This window comes from Sporothrix schenckii (genome assembly GCF_000961545.1).
Source record: "Sporothrix schenckii 1099-18 chromosome Unknown Cont47, whole genome shotgun sequence".
NCBI classification, from domain to species: Eukaryota; Fungi; Ascomycota; class Sordariomycetes; order Ophiostomatales; family Ophiostomataceae; genus Sporothrix; species Sporothrix schenckii.
Genome location: NW_015971148.1, coordinates 4,802,838 through 4,828,413, shown reverse-complemented (window position 1 = coordinate 4,828,413; position 25,576 = coordinate 4,802,838). Strand labels below are relative to the sequence as shown.

At 55.4% G+C, this 25,576-nt stretch overlaps 9 protein-coding genes across 9 annotated transcripts; 2 read left to right on the top strand and 7 right to left on the bottom strand.

Annotated features, from left to right (window-relative positions):
• Positions 1–1,005: 1,005 nt before the first annotated feature.
• Positions 1,006–3,938, top strand: SPSK_03951 (uncharacterized protein; the record flags this gene model as incomplete). The annotated part of the gene is made up of 3 exons (XM_016730766.1): positions 1,006–1,172; positions 1,246–3,175; positions 3,354–3,938. The coding sequence occupies 3 exons, from the start codon at positions 1,006–1,008 to the stop codon at positions 3,936–3,938; spliced, it is 2,682 nt and encodes an 893-aa protein (XP_016586048.1).
• A 622-nt stretch (positions 3,939–4,560) lies between these two features.
• SPSK_04346 (uncharacterized protein) lies at positions 4,561–5,792 on the top strand (the record flags this gene model as incomplete). The annotated part of the gene is made up of 3 exons (XM_016731154.1): positions 4,561–4,596; positions 4,660–4,688; positions 4,754–5,792. The coding sequence occupies 3 exons, from the start codon at positions 4,561–4,563 to the stop codon at positions 5,790–5,792; spliced, it is 1,104 nt and encodes a 367-aa protein (XP_016586047.1).
• Positions 5,793–6,289: 497 nt separating this feature from the next.
• Positions 6,290–6,769, bottom strand: SPSK_04619 (uncharacterized protein; the record flags this gene model as incomplete). Its single annotated transcript, XM_016731420.1, has 1 exon — positions 6,290–6,769. The coding sequence occupies one exon, from the start codon at positions 6,767–6,769 to the stop codon at positions 6,290–6,292; it is 480 nt and encodes a 159-aa protein (XP_016586046.1).
• Positions 6,770–9,774: 3,005 nt separating this feature from the next.
• Positions 9,775–12,743, bottom strand: SPSK_03946 (uncharacterized protein; the record flags this gene model as incomplete). The annotated part of the gene is made up of 9 exons (XM_016730761.1): positions 9,775–10,591; positions 10,652–10,735; positions 10,800–11,181; positions 11,263–11,373; positions 11,423–11,444; positions 11,513–11,591; positions 11,630–12,333; positions 12,413–12,453; positions 12,521–12,743. The coding sequence occupies 9 exons, from the start codon at positions 12,741–12,743 to the stop codon at positions 9,775–9,777; spliced, it is 2,463 nt and encodes an 820-aa protein (XP_016586045.1).
• A 2,476-nt stretch (positions 12,744–15,219) lies between these two features.
• Positions 15,220–16,957, bottom strand: SPSK_04167 (MFS transporter; the record flags this gene model as incomplete). Its single annotated transcript, XM_016730978.1, has 3 exons — positions 15,220–15,415; positions 15,501–16,536; positions 16,618–16,957. The coding sequence occupies 3 exons, from the start codon at positions 16,955–16,957 to the stop codon at positions 15,220–15,222; spliced, it is 1,572 nt and encodes a 523-aa protein (XP_016586044.1).
• A 1,007-nt stretch (positions 16,958–17,964) lies between these two features.
• SPSK_04569 (uncharacterized protein) lies at positions 17,965–18,585 on the bottom strand (the record flags this gene model as incomplete). Its single annotated transcript, XM_016731372.1, has 1 exon — positions 17,965–18,585. The coding sequence occupies one exon, from the start codon at positions 18,583–18,585 to the stop codon at positions 17,965–17,967; it is 621 nt and encodes a 206-aa protein (XP_016586043.1).
• Positions 18,586–19,428: 843 nt separating this feature from the next.
• Positions 19,429–19,818, bottom strand: SPSK_04661 (uncharacterized protein; the record flags this gene model as incomplete). The annotated part of the gene is made up of 1 exon (XM_016731461.1): positions 19,429–19,818. One exon carries the CDS (start codon positions 19,816–19,818, stop codon positions 19,429–19,431), a length of 390 nt encoding a protein of 129 aa, XP_016586042.1.
• Positions 19,819–21,000: 1,182 nt separating this feature from the next.
• On the bottom strand, positions 21,001–22,214 carry SPSK_04355 (uncharacterized protein; the record flags this gene model as incomplete). The annotated part of the gene is made up of 2 exons (XM_016731163.1): positions 21,001–21,730; positions 21,802–22,214. 2 exons carry the CDS (start codon positions 22,212–22,214, stop codon positions 21,001–21,003), a joined length of 1,143 nt encoding a protein of 380 aa, XP_016586041.1.
• Positions 22,215–23,345: 1,131 nt separating this feature from the next.
• SPSK_04057 (uncharacterized protein) lies at positions 23,346–25,481 on the bottom strand (the record flags this gene model as incomplete). The annotated part of the gene is made up of 1 exon (XM_016730870.1): positions 23,346–25,481. The coding sequence occupies one exon, from the start codon at positions 25,479–25,481 to the stop codon at positions 23,346–23,348; it is 2,136 nt and encodes a 711-aa protein (XP_016586040.1).
• Between the last annotated feature and the right edge of the window lie 95 nt (positions 25,482–25,576).

Here is a 25,576-nt window from a genome sequence, read left to right as displayed (position 1 = left end):
CACAAACCAGCTTTCAGGTTGTACGTTGCATCTCTTCCAACCGTTTAGCCGCCAAGCCTGGATACGAGTCGTGCTGTGTACATTAAGGTCGTGCTGAGTACGCTGATGATCGTATTGTTTGCATCGTGACTGGCCACTTTGGGATGTTACTGTCGCTCTTCTCGCACACTCTGATTCCGATAACAAAACAGGCAATGCTGTCAACTCAGCCCCAGGCCAGTACTGCATTGCCATTGCGATACTTGCGTTGACATGACTCGTTGCATGACCACGTAGACGTTCCCTGTGAAACATGGCGCCCGGTGTTTATCTCTTGTTTCCTCCCGAGATTGATAACGCGTAGAATATTGCTATTGTCCATGCTACTCTTTTTTAGGCATATCGTCAGCGCCGCTGATCCTCCGCTCTCAGCCGCGTTTTGTTTCCGCGTTTGGCCCCGTCCGTCTCAGCTGTCGTCTCTTCGTCTCTGTTTCTGCTTGGGCTTCCTTATTGCTTCCATGTTTCCCATACACTGCTCCCTAGCTTCCCCTCAGCCAAGTCGCCGAGTACGTCGTTCCTCTTTCATCGAGAGGGGTTTATGAGGGATTGCGGCTCGGTACTTCTACACCATGGCACGTCGATAGTGTTCCCTGGACCATCGTTTAGATGCTATGTAGAACCCAGAGGGAGCCGCGCGTCGTTGTCTGTTGCTTGTCTTGCATGGTATTGATTTCATCTCGTCCGACAGCTCCATCTGGAGATTAATATCGCGACATGGAAAGGCGAACCGTCTGGATGCGGAGGCTGGAAGCGGAACGACGAGGTGGTGCGGCTCGAACGAACTTTGTGGGGAAGTCAATGGAGAAGAAGAAACATATTTAGACGTCGAGAGACGTCGATACATGTCTGCGAAGGAGGAATAATACGATGAAAATAAAAATAAAATAAAATAAATCAACACGGCCTACGATATCAGGTCTCTTTGTTTCCTTCGCCTGTATTTAGTATACACATCCTTCGCCCAACATGGGCTTGCACGAGATCAATGACCCGCCCCACGAGCCGACCGACGGCTCTCTACCGTCGTTGTTGACTGACCTATCGGAGAAGAAGGCGGCACAGACGACGACGGTGGAAGTTGAGGCCGATGGGGACGTCGACGAAGCCGCGGTTGACCATCTCGAGAACGAGCTGTAAGTCGGTGCTGCGAAAGGAGCACCAGCAATCCATTACGGACATGGAAGTCTTTAACACAATGTGCCGCAGGGCCTCGTACGGCGTCAACGAAGACCAGTACGCCGAGGTCAAGCGGCTGGCCGAGTCCTACTCGCTGGAAGACACGCGCGAGCGCATTGTCAAAATCATCCAGATCCACGAGCACGACCCCAACTTCCGGCACGACCTGATTGAGGCGTTCAAGGCGTTTGTCCGGGCGGGCGCACAGGACGCGCAGCCGCTCTCACCCTCGCTCTCGCCCTCGCTCTCGCTCTCGCAGATCAAGCTCGAAGTGGCCCTCATCACGTACAACAGCCCGTACCCGCAGGTGCGGGCGGTCGTGACCAACGAAGACGACCCCAACATGCCGTCGTCGACGGTGCGCGCGTGGTGCATCGGGCTGTTGTTTGCGGTGCTGCTGGCGTTTGTCAACCAGCTCTTCTCGATCCGGCAGCCGGCCATTGTCGTCGGCGCCAACATTGCGCAGATGCTGGCGTACCCGCTGGGCACGGCGGCGGCGCGCGTGCTGCCGGACTGGGGCGTGACGGTGGCCGGGGCGCGTGTCAGCCTCAACCCGGGGCCGTTCTCGCCCAAGGAGCACATGCTCATCACCATCATGGCGAGCGTCGGCGGCGCGCCGCCCTTTACCAGCCTCATCATCTGGACGCAGTACCTGCCGCAGTTCTTCAACCAGCGGTACGCGGGGCGCTTCGCGTACCAGATCCTGATCGGGCTGGGCACCAACTTTATCGGCTACGGCCTGGCGGGCATCTGCCGGCGCTTCCTCGTGTACCCGAGCTACTGCGTGTGGCCGACGAGCCTCGTGACGATTGCGCTCAACTCGGCCTTCCACGGCGACCCACACCGCAAGGTGCGCCACCGCGGGCCCTGGGGATGGGTGGCGACGGCGTCGCGGCTGCGCTTCTTTTGTCTGGCCTTTGGCTGCATGTTTGCCTATTTCTGGCTGCCCAACGTGCTCTTTCAGGCGCTCAGCATCTTCAACTGGCTCTCGTGGATCGCGCCCGGCAGCGTGCGCCTCAACAGCGTCGTCGGCTTCAACAACGGCCTCGGCCTCAACCCGTGGCCCACGTTCGACTGGAACATTCTGCACCACGGCAGCGACCCGCTGGTGCTGCCCTTCTTCACGACGCTCAACAAGTTTGCCGGCAGCTTCGCCTCGCTCTTTGTCATCCTGGGCCTCTGGTACGCCAACGCCTTCAACGCCGCGTACCTGCCGCTCAACTCGAACCGCGTCTTTGACCACCACGGCGCCCTCTACAACGTGTCGCGTGCCGTCGACGCCGACGGCCTGTTTGACGCCGCCAAGTACGCCGCCTACAGCCCGGCCTTTCTGTCCGCCGGCAACATCAACGTCTACGTCTTCTCGTTTGCCATCTACACCGCCACCCTCGCCTACGCCGTGCTCTACCAGTGGCACGAGATCCGCTTGGGCTTTGCCGCCGTCTTTGACAGCCTCGTCGGCTTCGTCCGCCCGCGCCGCGCCCGCACCCGCGCCTTCTCCCGCGCCGCGCACTACGAGGACGTCCACAACCGCCTGATGGCCCGCTACCCGGAAGTCCCCGCGTGGTGGTTCGCCGCCGTGCTCGTCCTGGCCACCGTCTGCGGCATCGCCGGCGTCGCCCTCTGGCCCACGCACACGTCCCCCGGCGTCGTCTTCTACGGCCTCGGCCTCTGCGTCGTCTTCATCGTCCCCATCGGCGTCATCCGCGCCATGACCGGCATCGACGTCAGCCTCGGCATCCTCGCCGAGTTCATCGGCGGCTCCCTCGTCCCGGGCAACCAGCTCGCCATGAACTACCTCAAGGCCTACGGCATGGTCACCGCGTCGCACGCCCTGTCCTTTACCAACGACCTCAAGCTCGCCCACTACGTCAAGATCCCGCCGCGCCAGACGTTTGCCGTGCAGATGGCCGCCACGCTCGTGTCTACTTTTGTTTGCACCGCCGTTTTGAACTTTCAGGTAGGTTTTCGTCCTCGCTTCGCTCGCTTCTTTCTTTCCTCGCTTCGCTCGCTTTTTGGTTTCCTCTCTTCGCTCGCTTCTTTCTTTCCTCGCTTCGCTCGCTTTTTGGTTTCCTCTCTTCGCTCGCTTCTTTCTTTCCTCGCTTTGCTCGTTTCTTTGCTCACTCGCTCGCTCACAGATGAACAACATCCCCGGGGTCTGCACCATGGACGCCCCCAACCGCTTCACCTGCCCCTGGGTCAACTCCTTCTTCACCGCCTCCGTCCTCTGGGGCACCATCGGCCCCCGCAAAATCTTTGGCCCCGCCGGCCAGTACACCCTGCTGCTGCTCGGCTTCCCCCTCGGCCTCGCCATCGCCCTCGCCTTCTGGGCCGCCAAGCGCCGCTTCCCCCGCCATTCCTGGCTGCGCCAAGCCCACCCCGTCGTCTTGTTGTCCGGCGCCATCCACTGGGCCCCCTTCAACCTCAGCTACGTCTGGCCCGCCGTCCCCTTTGCCTACCTGTCCTGGCAGCACGTCAAGCGCAAGTGGCCCGGCCTCTGGGCCGAGTACAACTTTGTGCTGTCGTCGGCCCTGTCCAGCGGCATCGCCGTCGCCGGCCTCGTCATATTCTTTGCCATCCAGTGGCCCGGCATCCAGATTTCGTGGTGGGGCAACACTGTCTCGTACCAAGGCTGCGAGAGCAAGCTGGACCCGTGCCGGCTGCGGTACCTGGACAAGGACAAGGGCGACTACTTTGGTCCACGGATCGGGGAGTTCCATTAGGGGGGGGGTCTTGTGAAGTTGTATGTTTTTGATTTTCTTTGATTGTTGCACACCACTGATGTATATTTGCTGCATTTTTGCCTTGGTTGGCTGGTCTCTGCTCGGTCCTGGGTGTTTGCTTGTGAATTTCTGGATTGTATTGCTCGGGAAGAGGTCGTGTCCTTTGATGTCTTGTCTTGTGATAATACGATTCCCTGTTGTTACAGCCATTGTCTGCATGTTCATAGCGTATCAGCGTACCACTAACAGTGGTTGAATCAACACAATCTCCAGCCCCAAGACAGCAACAAAAGTGATTGTGCGCACAAATGATGGCTTTGAGGCCGTCCATGCCAAACTTCTTAATTTTGATATCTGCATTTCTGCACATTCCCGATTCCGTTTGTTGCATCGCCACGTGATGTGCTGTTTGGAGGGGTTTATTCTGTCTTGCCAGCCCCTCGCTCTGGCATTCATGTTTTGCCCTCATCTTTTCTGTTATGAGCTCGCCCTCTTCTTCACCGAAAGAAATCTTGCATCCAAGGCAAAAACAACAGTCCTTTTAGAGGCTCGACTTTATCTAATATCAAGTATCACGACTGACACATCAACATCCACAATCGGCACTAGGGGACTCAACACCATGTCTGCCTGGTCCTGGCTTTACCTATACCCGGTGGTACGCCTGTGCAGGGTCTTTCTATCCTTGGTGATGCCGTACAGATGATGCTGACTGTGACAGCTTCTCATTCTTCTCTTTGGTGTCGCCATGTACGTTGCAACTGCCCCATCGTTCTTAACACATTTACAAAACAGTGACTGAGTGTATGCTTCAGCTACGAACATGTCCATGCCACGGCCCTCGCTCTGCCCCTCTCCCCGGCCCTGACCGTCCTCGCCATCGTTCTTCCCGTCGTCAGTTTTGCCAACACAGTCGTCCTGCCGGCGGCCTTGGCTGTCGATGACGGGACCAATAACAACAACAACAGCAGCGGCCGAGTCCTCCGTTTCGCCCGGCGTCGGCCACTGCTCGTCGCCAGCCTCGTGCAGGCCCTAAATGCCGGCCAGTTTTTGTTGGCGGTTGTCCTGGCCGTCTTGTTCTTGGAGCGCTCGGCCCCGTCGGCAATCCGCGCGTGTGTGGTGGGCACCGCCTGGCAGCACCTGTTTGCCACCAAGAACGCAGCCGTCGTGCGCCGCATCCAGGACGCCCTCGACTGCTGCGGCTTCAATTCGGTGCGGGACCGCGCGTGGCCGTTTGCCGAAGACATTGGCCACGGCGGCGCGGCCTGTGCCGAGCGGTTTGGTCGGACGCAGGCGTGCGCGGCACCGTGGACGGCGGCTCTGGAGAGAACGACGGGCGTCGAGGGCGGCTTGGCAGCGGGCGTGCTGCTGCTGCAGGCGGTGCTGTACTTTGCGGCGCCGTGGGTGGCGGCCGCGCTTCGGCAGCGGCAGCAGCAACAGAGCCAGCGACACAGAAACAGACAGGCATCACCGTCGGAGAGCGGCTGGACGCGGCTCTTGCTGCCGTTTGCGGCCGGCGGCGCCTGGCAAAGGGAAGGGAACAACAACGACAACAACGACAACAACGACGGCGTTCGCCAGCCGCTCCTGGGCGCTGGGCATGAAGACAATGGGCCAGGAGACGGCCACGACGCACACCATTCGCCGAATGGAGGTTATGTCTACGAAATCGACAACAACGCGGATGAACGGCCGAATGGGGAGGGAGGCGACACCGGCAATGGCCATGGCCACGAGAACAACAGCAACGGCGAGACTGTGGATGAAGAGCAAGGTCGCCCGGCTGGCCAAAATGAGCAGTCGTCCAGCCAATATGGCAGCATTGCACCGCACGATGCGTGGGGGGCGGAGTGAGTGTTGGGTACGTGGTTATATGTACCAACTCGGAGAGAATGGAAAAGACTGGACGTAGTTTATAGGATATCATAGGCCCAAGTGTGAATTGAGTAGATGGAAGCAACGCATTACGATCGTATGACCGTATTGACCGTATCGACCGTTTAAGCATCTTTTGAGGTTATTTATGTGGATGTTTTGCAAATACTACCTGGTCTCAAGCGGCGGTTTATAGTCGCTTTTTGTGTCCTTTTTTATTCATAGTCTTATTCAATCTACATTTCCTCCCTTCAATAGGTATCACCAACGTCACTCCGCCGTACATAAGGCAGCATCTTTTTGTTCTTTGGCGTCTTGTAAAACATTGATTATTATGAGCGCTTAAGCAATCTTATACACGACACGCTATATACATTTTGTGGACCTTGGCAGTTTCCAAGATGACGACTTGTCCAAATTCATCATCCTGATTCGACGATTCTCCAACCATTTTCCGAATATTCTCCGTTTCCTCCTTACAGGACAGCAGCAGCGCCCAGGACAATCACCAGGGCCGCCGCACTGATGCCCGTCAGGGGCATGTTGTGACCGCCGGCGTTCTTGTCCGTGCCGGCCGTGGGCGACGCACTGGCCGACGTGCGCGTGCTGGTGTTGTTGGCAGCGCCCGTGGTGCGCGTGGCCGTGGTGCTGCCGTTGCCCGTGACGCCCGTGGCGCTCTTGCGGGCCTCGCTGGCGCGCGACTCGACGCCGCTGGCAATGTCCGTGGCGACGGAGTGCGCGGCCGAGGTGATGTCGCCAAAGACGGAGGTGGCGCGGCTGGCGGCGTCGTTGCCGGCCGAGACGGCGTGGCTGGCGACGTCGGTTGCGGCCGAGACAACGCCGTGGGTGACGTCGGTCACGGCCGAGACGACGCCGCGGGTGATGTCGCCGATAATGTCAGCCTGGGCGCCGGAGGCAGCGGCGAGGGCGAAGACGAAGGTGGTGGCGGCACGCATGATGGCGGTTGTGTGGTGAGTGGAGAGGAAGTAGAAGTGGTTTGTATTGGAGAGGGTTGGTATATCCTGTAGGCAGAGAGTCTGAAAAGGCAATATAGGTAGTTGGGCTGGGTATCTTGGTGAAGGGAAAGATGAGAATGCCAAGTTTTGGGCAACAGGACAGTCTGTTTATATAGACAGGACAATATGGAGTCTGTATTCGTCTGCTGTGCTCTCTACTGCCAAATACAGCGATCGGCATAAGAACCATAAAGCAAACAAAGTTAAACCATCAGCAGTCCTCCTAATTTCAACAAACAGGGGATCCGTCCGGGGCTTCTCTTGGTTTCCTGGTTTGGCCTGGTTTCCGTCTTTCCGGGTTTCCGGGTTCCTGCTTTCATCTTAGTGCACGGTCTCCTGTTCCTTCTCACCTGTTCTAGGCGGTCTAGGCTGCCTCTGAAACACAACTTCCGTGTAGTCTGGGGGTTTTTCTTTTCGTTTTCTTCATGGTAGTTGTTCCTGCTGTACGACGCCAAGCAGGTTCTTGGAATGAGGTCATGTCGTTGCTTATTCGTTTGCATGGTTTACACTCCAGAAGGCACTGCCAAGGGTCCTTCCCCCCATAATCACCACGTCGCCTGCACGCTAATCTCGCGCGACCACGCTGGAAAGAGTCAAGCTCCATCATGTTTGAGCAAAGCTCGGGTCAATTCAGTGGAGATCGTTTTCAGGGAGTGGGACAAGTGGACACGGTCGAAAAGGAACAATTCCTGGCCGGCGCCCCTTGGCGTGGCTGAGGCAGTCGGGGAGGGAGACGGAGGCATTACAGCTTATGGAGCAAATGCACGGTCATGTCTGGCAGTGCAGCCTAAAATACTCCGTATGTAGTTCCTCAGCACAACTGCAGACACCGCCGAAAATATGACGTGTGGCTGAAATTGTACATCACGTCGCATTGCCAAGGACCAACAGTGATGTTGGAGTTTGAAGCGGAAACGGACCCCGGTGACAGCCAACACAATGAACTGCGGGACGCTCCTTTCATTACGACGTAGACAGACTTGAGGAGTATTATGCTGCAGTCCCCAGACCGTGCAAGTGTATCCATGTTGCAATGAAATCCGCAAGGAACAGAAGGATGCAAAGGGGGAATAGTAGTGCCTCCGTCGTCGTGGCGATCGTTCCGTTTGTGGATTACTCTTATTTTACAGTACCAGGTATTATTCCCAAACCCAGAAAAAAGTGAAAAGAGAAAAAGGTCATTGTGCTGACTTGGAAGAGGATGAGACAAAAATGCCCACCACGTTCAATGCGTGTAAGCTGAGCAGTCTCACGGTCTCTGGTGAGATGACCTGTAATTACTACGTAATTACAACTGTGCACGTCCTTCGGCCGACCGACATACTTTTGTTCTGAATGGAAGCAAGACTGCACAAAAAAATAAGAAAGAAAAAGAATAGAAAAACATTGTCCACGCAAGCTGCTATTTTTACCGTCTTTGATGTCGGACAAGGCTGTTGTTTGTTACTGCATACGCCTATCCAACGGCTATTATTAGCAAATGTCGGTGCCTGGACCGCCGTTACGCCACAGTCTGCGCCAGTGTCCGCGCTACAGCTGTAGTGGCCGGGCAGTGCTGGCATCTTACATTTCGCCACAAGGCACTGGCACAGAACACAACGCCCGTGGCGGTCAATGTACACACTAAAATGCGCCTGGACGACACTCTCAGTCCAACGTGGCAAAACAACGGGGCCCGAAAACGCGGGCTCCATATTGCTATTGCTCCCTGGCTCCCTCACAGGTCCATACTCGTAGGTTTCGGAGCATGTCGTAGACGAGCGACAAGTGATCACGATGCAATACGAATGCATTTGCTGACAACGAAGTCGAGAGTATTGTATCCAACATTCAACGATGCGTGACAAAACTGCATCTTCTCAAAAGTATGGGCATACACATAAGGGGGACGCGTCCATGTATCCACGACGTATTCAAATAATGCCAAAACAAACTGCCCGTAGACATTCGCTTGATGCACAGCGACATCGGCCACGGGGACGTGCGAACAGCTACGTACTGCATAGTAATGACAAACTCATATCGTGTGCTGTTTACACTTCCCTACCACGTTGTCATCTATATGGAAGAATGACCTCCACGTTGGCATAGGGGCCTTCCGACATAACAACTGTCATGGCAGCCACTCACATCGACGTCGTCAAGCAAGCCGGAACCAGCCTGGCGCCATTGCCGCTGCTGCCGACGTGCAGACACGCCAATGGGGCTGCGAGGGTCCTGCAGAGACGCAGTCTGGCCAAAGATGCGCTGCTGCATGGCCAAGCCAAGAAACACGGCAAGCATTTCGTGTAAAGACTGCATCGTACAACTATCGGCACGTTCATGCAGCCAGCGAATCCGCCAGAAGGCTTATGCGTGAGCTGGCCCGGCCGCTAATGCAGCACGTTCCTTCGTCCCTCCTCCAAATCCTGGCGGCGACGTCTCGGTCGGATGTCTGTTTGGCCGGGCCTTGGTGCATGGCGTCGCGATCGGTTCTCATGGCGTTTCCATTTGGCTGAACTTGGACGACACAACCAGCCCCATTTCAGTCGGACGGCAGAGGCATCAAATCCACTTCGTCCGAGGACCGCGTGCATACAGAAAAGAAGAGACTTGACACTTTACTCGTGGCGTACGGTTTTTATAGTTGTTTTTCTTTATTCGGTAACATGCCTCGGAGTATACTTTGACGTATCCGCCTTTCCAAAACAATGCCGTGGATCTTGATCATACAAAGGAGTCACGTCACATGCGCTGTTACGCGTAAAATAGAGTGAATTAAAGAATTAATCCGACATGTTCATTGCATTCGGAGCATAGAAGAGAAGATGGACGAAGAGAGCGAAGCTCCCTTTGGTCGTCTATAAACAGAGACAGAGACCTGCAGAGGTCTGTCCCTGTTCGGCCCTCTTTGGGACATCCGCCCCGTCACAATCTGAAACAATTCACAAAAAAAACACAAACCATTACAGGTGGAGGAACAGCACCGCGGCGCCCAGCAAGACCCAGAGGAGCTTGGCCGACACAGCGTCCGCCTTGGTCGCTGCCGCCGTCACGACAGCCACCGGCGACGACTCGGTGGGCACCGTCACGGGGGTCGTGTGCTCGGTTGTCGGCAGAAGCGTCGGGCTTGTGTTGGCCGGCGGCGCCGACTCGTGGGGCTGCGACTGCTGGGGCTGTGACTCCTGAGGCTGCGACTCCTGAGGCTGCGATTCTCCAGGCGGCGACGAACCAGCCGGCGGCGGCGGCGGCGGTGCCGACGGGGTCGTTTCGGGGCAGACGGTGGTCGTCGTGACGGTCACGCCGCTGATGACAGTGGTGATGGTGCTGACGCTGCTTGCCGGCGGCGGTGGCGGAGGCGGCGCAGATGCACTCACCGTGGTGTCCGTTTCGGGGCACCACGTTGTGGTGATGGTGACGCCACTAATCACAGTGGTAATGGTACTCACACCGGACGTCGGCGGCGGCGGCGGCGCGTTCGTCTCGCTGACGGGGCACGTCGTGATGGTCGTCGTCACGCCGCTGATGACCGTCACAATCGTGATCGTGCTGCTGCCACTGCCCGTCGGCTCTTGGCTACGCGACGCTGACGAGGTCGGCGGCGGCGTGGCCGTGCCGGGGCTGCCCGACGAGAACGGCGGTGTATCGCCAATGGCCTCGACGGACCACGACTCAACGGACAGGTCGCCGGCGGTGGTCTCGGCGATGATGGCGGCCGAGTAGCCGAAATCGTCGAGCTCGGCCGTGAACTGGTACGTCGAGCCAGACGTCGGGGATGTTTGCCTGTGCGGGTGATTAGCATACAGCCGAGGAACGAAGCGGACATTCATTATGGGTCCTTACACGCTGTACTCGTTTCCGAGATTGTCGCCAATGAGGACGCGCGAGACGACGGCGTTGGGAGGGAAGGTGACTTCGACCGAGTAACTGGAAATCGTTAGCGTCAGTACACAACGAGAGCAAGACAACACCGTAGCATAACACAACTGACCTTCCCTCGTCAATGTCGCCGAGCGGAATGATGAGAGTACCCGGCGAGCCATTGTAAGAATCGTAAAAGACGCCGTGGGCCGACGCCGTCGCCGACACCTCGAGCTGCCGCCGGGTCTTCTTGTTGCATTTCGGGATGGAGTCCGCCTGCACCTGGGCGCAGTTGTAGTCCGGGTCGATTTGCATAATGTACGGGCAGTGCTTTGTGTACTTGAGCTGGTCGCGCAAAAAGTTATTGAGATAGAAAAAGCCGCCGGCCGTGTTCTGGAAGCCGAGGATGCAGCCGACGTGCGAGTTGGGGCTGCTCTGCGTCGTCGAGGCAAAAGGGTACTCGTCGCACGTCAGCGGTTCGCCCTTGTTGACGCCGGAGGCTTTCTTCTGGTCTGGGATGTGTGAGTGGACGATGTGGGTCAAACGGAAAGGGAAAACAGAGAGCAGAGACAAAACAGAGAGAGACGACCTACCCTTGCAGCACTTTCCATCGCCGCACATGGTCAGCTTTCGGTTCTTGCGGCCTTCGCCGCGTCCGGCGTAGTTGAGCAGCTGGTGGTCGGTGAGTCCCTGTTTCCGGAGGCCTGCACTTGTCAGCATTAATCGTACCCCTCTGCTCTGCAATCTACATACCGACGCAAATGTTGTTGATGAGCTGCTCGTGTTAGTCTGTGGACAAACAAAGTAACAGAATAAAAAAAACAAAAGGAGGACAGAACGCACCTCATCCGTCTGGTCTTGGATAAAGGGCAGCACGAGAGTCGGCGTGCCCGAGGGGCAGGATATCGTGCTCGACGGCCCGCTGGACTCGATCGAGCTTGACGCGGGGGGGCTCGATACGGGCGGCGATGACTCGGGGGGAGACGACGACTCCGGGGGAGACGAAGACTCGGGGGGAGACGATGACTCGGGGGGAGACGATGACTCGGGGGAGGCGATGACTCGGGAGGAGGAGAGGACTCGGGGGGAGGCGATGACTCGGGAGGAGGAGAGGACTCGGGCGGCGGCGAAGACTCGGGCGGCGGCGAAGACTCGGGCGGCGGCGAAGACTCGGGCGGCGGCGACGACTCAGGAGGAGGGGATGACTGCGGCGGGGGAGACGACTCCGGCGGGGGACTCGACTCCGGCGGCGGGTTGGACGACGGCGGCGGCGCCTGCGAGGACGAAAAGTGAATCGTCGACTGCTGGGTCTGGCCGGGCGGCTCCCCGGACGACGTGCTTCCCGTGTCCAGCTCGCAGAAGCCCGGCGCGTCGCTGCAGTCGGAGCCAATGGGGCAGCACCAGTCGTCGCACGACTTCCAGCCGGGCAGGCAGCAGATGCTCTCGTCCAGGCACAAGTAGCCGTCCTCGCAGCAGGCTTCTTCGCCGCAGCACATCGTGCCGTCGGGGCACGCCGTGGTCGACGGCTCCGGGCAGCAGATGGTGCCCGGGTAATGGCAGTAGAGCGGGTTGTCGGGGCCGCAGGCCGTGGTGTCGACGGGGCAGCATAGGTCGGGCTGGCAGACGGGCTTGTCCAGCTCGCAGCAGCCGAACTCGACCTCGCACTGCGGGTGTTAGTCTACGTGGTGTGCGGGAAAGGGGAAGCAACAAAACGGCAACAAAGCGGCAACAGAGACGACGTACGCAAACCGTGTCAATCAAACAGCAGAATTCTCCGCAGAGCTCTAAAGACTCTCGTTAGCAGTCCGTGCCGTTCACATCACTTTTGGGCGTTTGTGTATGCCGCCACACCTTCACCAGGGGGACAGGTCAGTTGACGCGGTGCAAAGCGGGCGGCCGGCGAGCTCGGGTCGCGCATGCTCCCAAACATGTTGGTCCCCTTCCGGCCACCGCCGAGCGGCAGCGTTGCGTTCCGGGGCCTGGCACCGGACGCGTCACCCTTATGGCGGAGGGCGAGGCCATGGCTGGCGAGCAGCAGCAGGGACAAAAAGGACAAAACGAGTGACTTTGCCATAGTGGCGTGTTGGGCTTGAAAGAGGTGAGTCTGGGTATTTCAGATATCAGCTCAGATATCTCGACATCTCGGACATCTCACATATCTGCGATTATGTCAACGGGCAGGCTGCTCTTTTATCTTTGAAACGGCCTTGGCGGCTCAACGTCTTGCCATTTCTGACTGGGACGAATGCCTCCAAAGTATCCTGTACGATACAAGATACCAATGTCTCTCATACCCAACGGCAGCGCACGATGCTGCACAATGCGCTGTAGATGTTACCCAACGCAGGCAACGCTTCCTGCCCCAGTCTGCAGCCTTACGCTTAAGGAAAACGAGAGATGGGATCGGCAGACCGTGCAGGTCAACGAAGAACGCGAGAAATACGCAGTCCTGGTCAGCCCTGGATCGACCCTTGCACAACCTTGAGGAACCTCGAGCGACTCAGAGCAACCTTGAGTCGACCAACGCGAATCCCTGCCATTGTTTTGCTGAGCCCCAAGATGTTCGACGGTCGATGGGCGATTGGGGCGGTTGAATGGTTGCATTTTCTACTTTTCCCCTCTCCACCCCGGCAAGCTGAAAGTTAAAATCTGCCTTGTACCTTGTAACACTCGGTTTATCAAAAACTCTAAATTCCAAGTGCGGCATACGAACGGGGGAATACAGTCATGTGTGATGAAGAAGAGAAGAAGAGGAGAAGAAGAGAAAAAGAGAAGAAAAAGAGAAGAAAAGAAGAACAAAAACAAGGACAGAAAAGGGCTCACGTCCTCTGGCTTCTCAACAAGACCACATCCAAGACAAAACCACATCCAAAAAAACTTGTTCTGCTGCAAAACAACTTTGACGTCGCACTGGAACAAGCTGTTCCGTCTCGGCACTCTCCCTTTCCATTCTCGTGTTCCTGGCCTGCCCTGCGCCACATTGCGCCAGCCGAGCCAGTCTCCCAGTCAAATCACGTTGAGCCAGCAAGCCCAATTCTCCTCGTGCGTTAGGCCAAAAACAGCAGCTCTCGCTCTTTTTCACCTCCTTTTCGTCCTTCCCCGCCATGCAGAATGCACCATACACACTACACCATCATGTCCTGTAACCGTCAAATGTTGTCCGTTCGCTTGGCAATGCTGATCTCTACAAAGTCGTTTGCGTGCCCAGCTGGGCTTTGCCTGTCCAGGAAATGGCCGACTGGTCTAAACTGGACGCCCTGGGCCTTGGACCCAAGCTTTCTGGACTTTTTCGTCTTTCGTCTGGCTGCCATTGGGACCATGGACCAACCAAATCACCAGGAGCTCTGTTTTAGTGGGTGGTCAGACGGCATGCCCCTGTAACCTTAAATGCGCCTTCCATTGGCCAACATGGGACGAGTCATAAATGCCCGCAGTTCGTCCACCCTTGGTTCAGGAAGGCTTGCGGCTCAAGCTGAGGAGAGAGACTGTCGAAAGATGATATTAAAAAAAAGGAGTCGAGTCTTGGCTGCACAACCTGCAGCGCCAGATCGTCGAAAAGTAGGCAAACGAAAGGTCGTCGTCCTTTTTGTTTTTGTTTCTTCGACGTCTTATTCGACTCCTGTTCGGCTTGGCGTGGCTTCCACAGACAAGGTCACAGTGCATTCGCCTTGGTTGCCTATTGTGGTATCTTCGCCGTGCCGGCCGACAAACCAGACAAACCTTTGGAAATGCCTTGTCTCTGTTGTCCCTGTCTGCCTGTCGCCCATGTCTCCAGTTCCCTTGTCTTGCAAACTCGGAGCGGACGCGCTCCCAATTGCGCCGCCTTTACATCTACTTTCTCCTTGCCGACTCGTCTCTGATGTGGCCGTGCATGACACGTCAAGTTCCAAGTTGTGCCCGGCGTTCGTGTCGTGGCTGCACGCAACATGGCAACCCTGGCATGGGACAATTGGTCTGGCCTTGATCGGAAATGAAGGGGGAAGCTCTCGCTCAACTTCCTATTGCGCTGTTGCCTGACTGCCTGAGTGCGTGAAAATGTTACCTAACCGGTACCAAGTTATGTATACTTTCGTACTTCAAGAGGTGTTTGTGCGGAAACATAGATTTTAGCTGGAAGCCATAAAGATGACGAAACACGAGGGCGACCTCGAAATTGACGAGTAAAAACAAAAGTGAATTTGGGCGTAATTTGATGTTTTTAACATGGGAAAATAATAACATAAATTGAAAACGTCAACCATAAAAAAAGAATTTCATGTAAACACGGTCTTACTGCGAACAGTTACTTCATTTTGTAGGCAACAAAAAACTCGCGTTAACATCCATATCGAACTGCCTGTGCGAATTCCCACGCCGAGCCAACTCATTACAGCGTCCTTACTCTTGGTCCCAGTAAATTGTCATCTCTGTACACTCTCCATATAGATAAATATAGATTACATTATAGAGTGTATATAACTCCACGACAGCACGGCAGCAACTCATCGTGCTGACAGGTACCGTGTACTTTGCGCAACGCCACTACATACACCACTACCAGCCAATCGCCCCTACAAAGCATATCGAAAGTCTGCATTGTCGAGCTCGGTGATGTCGCGCATGCCCTTTTCGACGGCGCTCTGCGCGCGTTCTTCGGGCGAGCGCGGGTCGCCGGCGGCGGCGCGGTCGCGTTTCCGGTTGGCGGCCCACATGTAGGCATAGAGGACGAGGCCGAAGATGGTCTTGAACGAGAAGCCAATGAGGATCCTGGGGGGGTTAGCTGGGCGGCACGAGCATGCGGTCTGACACAACAACGAGCAAAAGACAAAAGGGGTGACGGGAGGGGACGCACGCAATATAGGCCGAGCGGTACAGCGGCGCCTCGGAGGCGCGAAAGGTCTGGGGCCCGATGATGTTGCCGACGCAGTAGCCGACAAAGACAAAGGCGCCCGTCAGCTGCTTTTTGGTGTAGCCGGCGACGTTGCTGCTGACCATGGTGAGGCTGAGGCTGAAGCCGACGGAGATGAACGACAGCAGCCAGACGGCGACGAGGCGGCCCCATTTGTTCTCTGTGCCGTCCGGGCCGGGGTCGAGCCCGACCAAGACGCCGGCGGCCACAACGCACACGAGATTGCCAGACAGCATGGCGAGGCAGCGCATGTTGGGCCAGCGGCTGCAGACGTAGCCCGAGGCCAGCAGCGACGCAATCTGGATGACGTTGCCGGGGATCTGCATGTACTGCGTCTGCAGCGTGGTGAAGCCAAACGTCTGGAGGACGATGGACGTAAAGGACGACTGGGCCGCGTTGGGGATCTGCGCGGCCACGGACATGAAGAAGAGGATCCACGTCTTGGGGTCGCGCAGCGTCTGCCACAGCTGGTACGCCTTGAAGTGGTGGTTCTTGACGCCCTGGTGGTTGGCGGCGACGCGCTCGACGGCGACGACGGCGGCGCGGCGGTCGAGGAAGCGCGCCGTCGTCGGCAGGTCGGGCATGGCCGCCAGAAACACGACGGCCCAGACGAACGAGACGGCCCCGAAAATCAGAAACACGTACTGCCACTGCGCCAGCCCCGTCGTGATGTGGCCGATGGCGTAGCCCAGCAGCCCGCCAAAGATGCCCGCGACGCCGTTCATGCAGTAGTAGGCCACCAGCCGCAGCGGCTGCTCGTCGCGCGTGTACCACATGGACAGGATGAGCACAAACCCGGGGTTGACGACGGCCTCGGTGACGCCCAGCAGAAACCGGTTGGTCGCGATGCCCGCAAAGTTGCGGCACGCCGGCGTCGTGAGCAGCAGAACGCTCCAGCCGAGCATGCTGGCGCCGAGGAAGCGGCCGGCCGGGTACCGCTGGAGAAGGTAGCCGGCCGGATATTGCGCGACCAAGTAGCCTGGGAACGTTAGACGAGCGCTGTTGAAAAAAAAAGGAAAAAAGAAAAAAAGAAAACACGGGACCATCAAGGGCAGCAGACCAAAATAGAAAATGGACGCCAGCCACGAATACTGCTGGCCGTGCAGGTGCGTGCCGGCCTGCAGCCCGTAGACGCTGGCAAAGTTGATGCTCGACTTGTCCAGGTACTGCAGCATGTACGAGCCCATGAGCAGCGGCAGAATGTGCCAGTCAATCGCCCGCAGCACGCGTCGCGCCTCGGCCGGATCGACAGACGCCGCGCTTTGCTGTGCGTAGACATCGTATGTCTCGTCGAATTCGTTGGACGACGCAGTGCCAGTGTCGCCGATGATCTTGCCGCGGTTGACCGTCTCGTCGGGGACGTGGCTGTCGATGACGGTCTCCCTTTTCTCGTCGGCCATGATGTCGGGTGAAGGAGTATGCAGCACTTTTTTTTTTGCTTTTTACTCCTTGTGCTTCATTCCTTTCTTTCATCGTCCTCTCCGGGAGGACACACAATATAAACTTTGTGGCGTCTGTATGTCCCGCGACAGTTCCCCGCATGCTGCGAAACTACTTGGGAATGCAACGTGCACATCGCATGCCGTGATGATGCCATGGCGATAGTTGGACGATTGTGCAGGGCATCCGCCAATGAGACACGCCCGCGATGCCGTGACAGCCACGGACCCCTGCTCGAGGGCTATCTCCGAGCATCCTACCGATAATACGGAATACGGGATGGGTCTTGGTCTGGTCAGGCCGTTATGTCGGCAAGTCGTTGTACCGTATGCCGCTGGGCGACCCAACTGCCTTATCAACCTGTTGTACGTATGGCGGATTGCCTTGATTTCAATCAGTCGTTGGCTTGCAAAGCAATTGGACTCGGCCATGGCACGCAAACATAGGGTTGCAGAATGGAGACACGACCCGGGAATAACGCTCTGTGATATGCTCGTGCGGAATTGAGATCTCTTTTTGGGGACTCGCGTAGATCAGGATCCCGGTGGCTTAATTTACACGCCTTTAAAATAGCAAACCGATTTTGGCTGATCTTTGCAACTCATCGGAAATGGGAAGTCGATGTGGATTTTTAGATATTATTAAGCAAGCCTTGTGATGAGCCGCATTTTAAGCCTTATTACTAGAAAACATATGTAACAGCTTGAACACGGGCCTTTACTGGACTTCAATTGCTGGTTACTCTTTGTTTTTTTTTCTTTTTCTTTCGTTTGTGTTTTCGGTCTCATGGGAATTCCTATGTTTTTACACATTTTCAATGTATTACAGTGCTACTCTATACGCTCCGGTAAGCAAGAGATCGTCAGCGTTCTATGTCATATCATTATGTTCTGTCCATTATAAAAGGTCCGCCCTGCCATCAATTCCTGTCCTGCCGCATCCCGGTTACCCCGGCACGCAGAGTCCTTCAAATCACAGGCGTTGGACCAGTGCTACTCTCTAGGGGAACTTTTGCATCGGCGCCTTTACGTTCGGTCTTTTCGAGGACCTCGGTAAGTTTCGTCGCACCTGCTTGCCACTTGCTCGCTCCATCCTGAGTCGGAATTTCGCCATTCAAGATCTGTGCGCTGGTGAGTTTGGCTCCGTAGAAGTCGGCATTGACGTCGGGTCGTTCCTTGATCACAGTGCCGTCCAGTGTCAGGCCACCGTAGAGGCCCCGTGACTTCGTGTATGTCCAGACCGGCTTGATGTCCTTCATGTCTGCTGTGCCACCAATGGGTCCAGCGGCGAGCGCGACCACGCCACCAAAAGACATTTCCGGTTTTGTGTACGCGTCGACGGCGGCTTGTGTGTTTAGCACACACACGCAGTCGTATACATCCACGCCGTACGCGAGACCGACGCCGCCGGACCGCACCGAAAATGCAGACGGAGGCGACCAGGTCCCGTCTGAAAGACGCGCAAGAACGATACCCGAGCCCCCGGAACCGGCGAGGTACATGGCGGCCCGAAAGCCTGTGAAAATAGCTAGGCCCTTTGCATTTGCGATAACGTCTGCGGGTATCTTGCCTTTGTCTACCGTCCGCATGGGTTAGTTACAGGATGAGGAAGAAGTCGCTTGAAAGCAGAAGAGTACCTACCAAGAAAATCATGCAGTATCCGGGCTGCCTTGTCACACTCCTTTTCAAATCCTGTTGCTTTGAAAACTCCCATGTTGGATGTTGGATGCGTTGGGTCTCGCAAGAAAGGGGCGGACGTGAAGCAAGTTTAGGATGTAGGTAAAATGTATAACTAAAGCTGAATAGTCAATACTGACTTTTGTTGCTGCATGACTACTTATGAAAAATTAAATGTCATGGATTGTACAGGGCTTTTATATTAGCTGGTCAACCTCTAAAGAGAATAGGGTTGAGAGGCGTATTTGGGTTGGGGATATTGAGGAATGATTCCAAACTCATTTCAATATCTCAATTATGGGTAGCTCCATATGCGAGAGTGGCATACCCTTGGATGAACAACCAGCCTGATTCCAAATTGATTATGGTTCAAAATTTGTCTGCTTTCACGTGACAGTGTCAATTACCAGATTATGTAAAGGCCGAGGGTCCTCTCTGCCCGGCCTGTTTTTGTCTCTGGTGTCGTTGTTTTGGTGGAAAAGAGAATTGGAGATCCATAATGTCGAATAGCTGTTGAACTGTAGTACCCACGTAATTAAGCGTTGGACTGTTATTCTTATTGTTGTCTATGTGCTACAGGAAGTATAAAATTATAGACCCAACAACCAATTCCATACGTGAGAACCAAAAGCAACTCCAGACTTATCCAGGCGGAGTGAACGTTGAAAAAGAAGGCTGATGCTCACATGAAGAGCATGGAAATGTAGAGCGTACAATGACCCCAAACATCAGAAATACCCCAAATCCGAAAGGCGTTATAGCATGCTTGCTCCACCGTCGTCTGAATCCGACGATTCATCGGATGCACTTTCTGTATCGTGCCCAGATCCTTTCAGGGTGATCCAAATCTCCTCGTCGTCGTTATAATACGGGCAGAGATGTTCTTGCCCAACCCAAAGTTTTTCAAAGTCGCGCCTGGTATAAAACCAGCAGTAGCGAGCCACACGGGGGTGTTCCCGGCGAAAATCGGCAACGCCGAACCCAAAATCCGCCAGTACAGCATCCCACACGTCTCCCATACGACTGGTTCCATAATCCGTGTCCAAATAGGCCGCTTCGGAAACGGACACGCCCATGTCATCATTGGCGAAGGGATTCGCACCGAGGTCAAGAAGATACGCCAGGCCAGACTGCGCTCGCTGCATATATCGTCTATTGCGATACCAGGGCCTTCCAAAGCATATATGTAGACATGTTCTACCCAACGAATCGCGAGCGGAAATTTTAGCACCTCTGTCTACAAGGAGCGACAGGCCTTCAAAGCTGAAATGCCCGGAATAACAGTGCGCGAGTAAGGGTGTGAAATGGCAGTCTCGCGTGCCAACATCGCTCTCTATTGTGAAGAAGCCATCAGAATTGTCCAAGAGAATCTTCATCGATTCCTAAATCGTGCTGTTAGCGCTGGTTACGATGCAGTCTGGCTGAATGTATAGGATTGATTTACCGGATCGCCTAGTTCCAATACTTCAGCGACGATATTTTGCTCGGGTTGTCCTTCCTCGTCGACCACTGGAATCGTGGGATCACAACCAGCCTGTAGAAGCAATTTTCGACATGCTAGAATCGGTCCTAACATGTCATCTCCCAATTCATCCTCATTGTAGTCTGTCAGTAGTGCTGTTCCTGAATAGTCCCATTGAAAACCTGACGGCCCCATTCTGCTGGCAACATGATCTATGTCTGCTCCATGTTGGAGTAAAAAGCGACACATTTCTGGCTGGCGGTTTGCATACTTGATCTAGTCAGTACGAATGACATACGTTGGTATCGTTTTCAATCACTCACAAATAAAAGAGAAGCGCCAAATTCGTCCTGGTCCCTAAGTGAGGCTGTTCCCAGACGCAACATCTCTTGAAATTCTGCCATGCGGCCTTGTTGTACAAGAGAAAAGACACGGGAGCTACAAGGAAGAGTATTTTTGACGAAAAGCCTGGGTATGGTACTGAAGTTTCCTCGGTCGTCGCTGTACTGTCGCATGATTACTTGAAACCCCGTTCGAGGCAGTTCGGATCGGGGAATGAAGCAGATTCGGGTCTCGGTGTCCCTGTCGGCGACATCCACGAGCTCAGATGGGGTTGGGGCGTTGGGCGGCAGAGACGTTCGCCGTCTTTGTTTCTTTCGCTGTCTCCGTTGTCTTTGTTGTCTCTGTTGTTTTTGCCGTGATCTCTCAAGCGACAAGATCGATACACTGCCGAGGGAGAGATTGCATGTTCGCATCCTCATATGAACACTGGTGACAGCTCCTGCCCTGTGTGTTGATTTTCCTAACCGTTCGTTAACAAACATACTTTTACATTAGACACTTTGACATCATTGATGGTAGAAAATCATTCACCTTTTTCATTGACGGAAATTTTCTGTGAGGAGAGAGTGATTCCCTGGACTGTTTTCAAGTTCTCTCGCAACCGGGCAAGGTCACGCTTGGTGCATGTCTCGCACATCTGCTGATATGTCGACACGGACGTCGCAGCCGACGCGAGAAATGCGTCAGACGCCATGGTTTGGAGAAGAGCAAGCAGGGCATCGTCAATGTCTGCGGCTTCGTCGAGAGAAAAGACGCCTTGCTTGTTGTGAAGAGCCGTCAAGATTGAATTTATGCTATCCTTTAGCATGGCACACGGCAGGACGTCCTCGGCGGGCATATCGTCAATTGACTGCATGTCCTTTTGGGCTTCGTCATTTCCTTGGACGTCGTCAGATTGCTGGTTGTCCTGTTCGTCTCGGAGTTCCTCGACACGCGCACCATTGTCGCGCTCGACAGACAAACGAGAGAGTTGCTCCAGCATCTGGTTGAGCATGCCAATCATCTGATCGCCTTGGGCTTTTGATCCCAAATCCAACAAAGCAGCGCGAATTGCCTGTCCATTACTGCGCGTCTCGTCTGTTACTTGCGCCATTGTATCGTGAAGGGTTGTCGTCACTGTGTCACGAACCGTTACCGCCATGGTCGTGTGGTGCTCAATAACGGCAGCTCGGCTTTCTGCGATGGCCTGCTGTATTGTGCGCCCTTCTCGTTCCACGATAGCAAGCTGATCCCGCACCTCGAACAGCATATCGCTGTAGCACATAGACTGCATCAGCGGAGTTGATCTCTCCATTTTATCGCCCCGGTTTGAGAAAAGACGTACCTTTCAATGGCGTTCAGGTGAAGGCTCAATGCTCCTGTGTGCTCAGCCATGACGGCACTCATTTTTTCCAAATCTTCGACTTTGAAGGAAGCCTTGAGCTTCTTCTTTTGCCTCTCGAACAGTTTCTCCGCACCGCCCACTGCCATCGCCTTCAGCATTTTGTCGTAGGCTTCAATGTCATCCGCGCATGCTATGATCTTCGTTGCGAGAGCTCCATCTCTCTGATCACTTATGGCGCGGGACCTCAAAAGCCTCTCCAGCGTAGAGAGTAGGCTCTCGATTTGCTTGAGAAGGCGGTTGACCTGTTCTTTTGCGTCTTTGTACGTCGAGAAGACGCCACAGCTGAGTTTGATACTCTGGAGAAAGAGAATAGCGAATGGAAGGACGGCCGCCGCGGTGCTGAAGGGATCCATGGCCAAATGAATTGCTGATACGGTTGGTTAGAACTCTTTCAACATGCGAGTGATAGCAGGGGAGAAGAAAACATTTGATTACGACGACAGAAAGGATGTCCTCGAAGGACGTGAGTCGCCTTGGTCGGGCGGGGCTTCTTTTGGCCCCCAATGTGCTTTTCCCTCAGCTGAGTCTGCCTTGCAAGGCTCACCGCCAACTTGTAGTCTTTCATTTTTTCCTCAGTCCCATGTTTACGGGATTTTATTTTTTATTGCATAACTGCAGTTTGGTTGGCCGGTTTTGTGCCACTCAATGTGCATGTAGACAATATGCGCAAAATTCGCAAAAAGTGCATATTTAAATGACTTGGATGGGAGTCCAAGGCGTGCGGCTATGGACAGGATTGTCATTTTCAAATTCACGCGCGGGACAACTTTAACTGCATGCAACATTTGAGGATGTACAGAAGTCTGTTGTCACTCATCAGAAGCTTTCTTAGGGTCTGGCTGCCTATCACAGTAACATTGTGCCGATTTCCTCAGGCACATTTGAGCAATATCAGCCAATACATCGTCGCATGCTCTTCTCCCAATCTTGTACTTTCGGGCACTGCTGGCTACTGTTTGCATCTTCCGGTTCTGTTGCGTGAGGCTCTTTAATTTGTTTTCCGAGTAAGCTGGAAACAACGTCGAAAGGCACTGTATAAAGGTTGCTATCTTTCCGTGGCTTTTCAGCATGGCCTCGTGGATCTATTCTTTTCTTCTGCCTGTTAACACACAACACATAACATTGTACTTTTTTTCTATACTTTTGACTTACAATCGTTTAAGATGACAACCTCGTCTGGGGAAAAGGGATTTTACATGCACTGTGGCCATTTTATGAACAGTCACACCAGTGCGCGGGACTCGAAGTGTAAGAAGTGCAAGAAACGAATCATCATCTGTTAGACCAACTCCCACGGCACCGGTAGCGATACACTTGGCTACCGCATCTGCTTTTTGCCATGCCATTGCGCCGACTTTTATCCGGCCAAGGCTCGGGCCGCTACCCTGCTGCAACCACACGAGCGAAGTGGATCATCCAGGGTATCGGCCGCCTGAGAACGAGTCATCTTTTGTCAGCATATCAGTTCTTGCAATTTACATACTTTAGTCAAAGCCTCCCCATCCGCGTATCCACGTATGTGACTGAATTCCATTGAAAAGCGCCAAGCTCAAGTCTTGCTCGCCGCGCATGTCGACCATGCAAAAGCTGACCATGCGCCGCGTTGCTTCCAAGGACGGCTCAAGCGTAACGACTGCTTTTATTGACCGTGTTGTTATGGTACGGCTCTCCTGTATACACATGTCAAGGTGATCCGGCACGTCCTTGACGGTGCGGCCTGTGTTGGCCTGGAAGCCGCGCTGCTCGCTGCGCGTGACGCTATTATTTTCCTTGATCCACCATACCCATGCGACGTACTGGCGTTGGCAGCCGTGTTCGATCCAAGGCCAAATGTCCGGTTCGATGCATGCTTTACGAACGTGTCCAAAGGGACGCCACGCGAGTGGGATCGAGGCTCTATCTTGGAGGTTGAAATTCATCCGGTGCCACAAAAGGTCACTTCGCGCAATCAGCTGCGACGACGCCCCATCGCCTTTAGCCGTGTCTGTGTCTTCGTAGGGGTCCGGTGGCGGAGCGTGGGAAAAGGCGTGCGGGACGCCGGACCAGGCGAACCCAGTGAGATCGGGCGTGGCCAGCGAACCACATCCTTCCTGCTCCTCCAGCCTCTCCAGGTACCGCTCTACCCAGTCGAGCATGTGCGAGTTGCCCAGCATGCTCATGCCGAACCACCAAAGAGCCACGCGCGGCCTACGCAGAGCAAAGACCTGCACGAGCTTCAAGGCGCTGCGTGATGCCAGAACGGGGCGCAGGGCATCCAGCGTGCCGGCCAGCCAGGGACTAACCAGGTGGGCATCGACGTCGGGCTGCCAAAAGACGCTCCAGACGATGGAGGCGACCGACCGCGGGCTGGTACTGAGCGTCATGAAATAGTTCAAGTCGGCGACGTACCGTTGGATGCTTGGCAAGCACGGCACCGACCCCTCGTCTCGGTTGTATCGGTAGTTCTTACGCCTCCGCAGATGTGGCAATGGAAACTGTGGCTGCAAGCCGTAGAGTCGATACAAAGGCAGTGTGAGTGCAGCCATGAATGACGCGGTCATGGGCGAAACTGTCACCGTATCGTTGGCCTCATCCACAGCGTCCAGCCCATAGAGAGCACAAAACTCAGCAAGGAGGATCGAAGCACCGGCCGACGACGGTGGCGCGGTCTCTTGGATGCCGTCGCTGGCGACCACGGCGAAGACGGCATCCCCCGCCCACAACGACGCCCACGGCGGCACCATACGAGCGCCTCTGGCGCGCCAACCAGGCTGTGGCGACAAAAGTGCACACAACCATCGAACCAGCTGTGACGAGACGCCGTCGCCCGTGAGGTTGAGGACCAGCCGGCCCTGCTGTCGCAAGCGCGCCGCGTTGTTCGCACTCTGTGGCTGCAGCGCCTCAGGCGTATACACGACCGTCCGGCGCTGGATTTCAAGGAGACGCACCGACAAGATGTACGCCCAGCCGAGTGTAAGGATCAGATGGCCGCGTGACGGTGTAGCCGGTGTATGTGCATGTGCGTCTGCATCGATATCCGACGGGCGGGCCGGTGTAGGCAACGTACCGATTGCAATGGTCCTTTTGTACCACAGGATAACTTCTTCGCGCCGGCCTGCCACAGTTTGCAGGTCCAAAGCATGGCCCCGGTCGTTCGTGCCGTGTATGCCTTTTGCGTCTTCTGCGTCTTTTGCGTCTTTTGCGTCTTTTGCTGCGCCCCGGTCGTGTAAGGGATCCGACATGTACCACATCGGCTGGCCGGCCAAGAGCAATGCAGACGGCATCTGCCTGGGCAAAGGCGGCACGTCTTGTAGCAAGATGTACGGGTCGTTGAGATGGCGCGGGACCGTGCCCGGTGGCAACGCGTCGGCTTCGCAGACAAAATGCTGCCACGTTGCACGGGCCTCGTGAAACACGCGGTCGATGGCGGCCAGCGTGGGGATCAATGGATCGCCTTCGGCGCCTATCAGCTCGGTCGGCAGAGAGGACAAGTCCGAACCGACCTCTTCCACGCCATGGTGGTAGGCAAAGTCAAACTTGTCTTCCGTCGTCTTGGGCGGCGCCTCATTGGACGCGTCGCCGTCGACCTTGGGCAGAAACGCACCGGTGCGTGCCCAGTGCTCAACCTGGCAGCCGCCCATTCCGTGGAGTTCCTTTCGCTGTATCGCGTATCGCTATATCGCTATATCGATACGAACGATCTTTAGACGGGCGCCTTGTCGCTGCTAGCATTCTT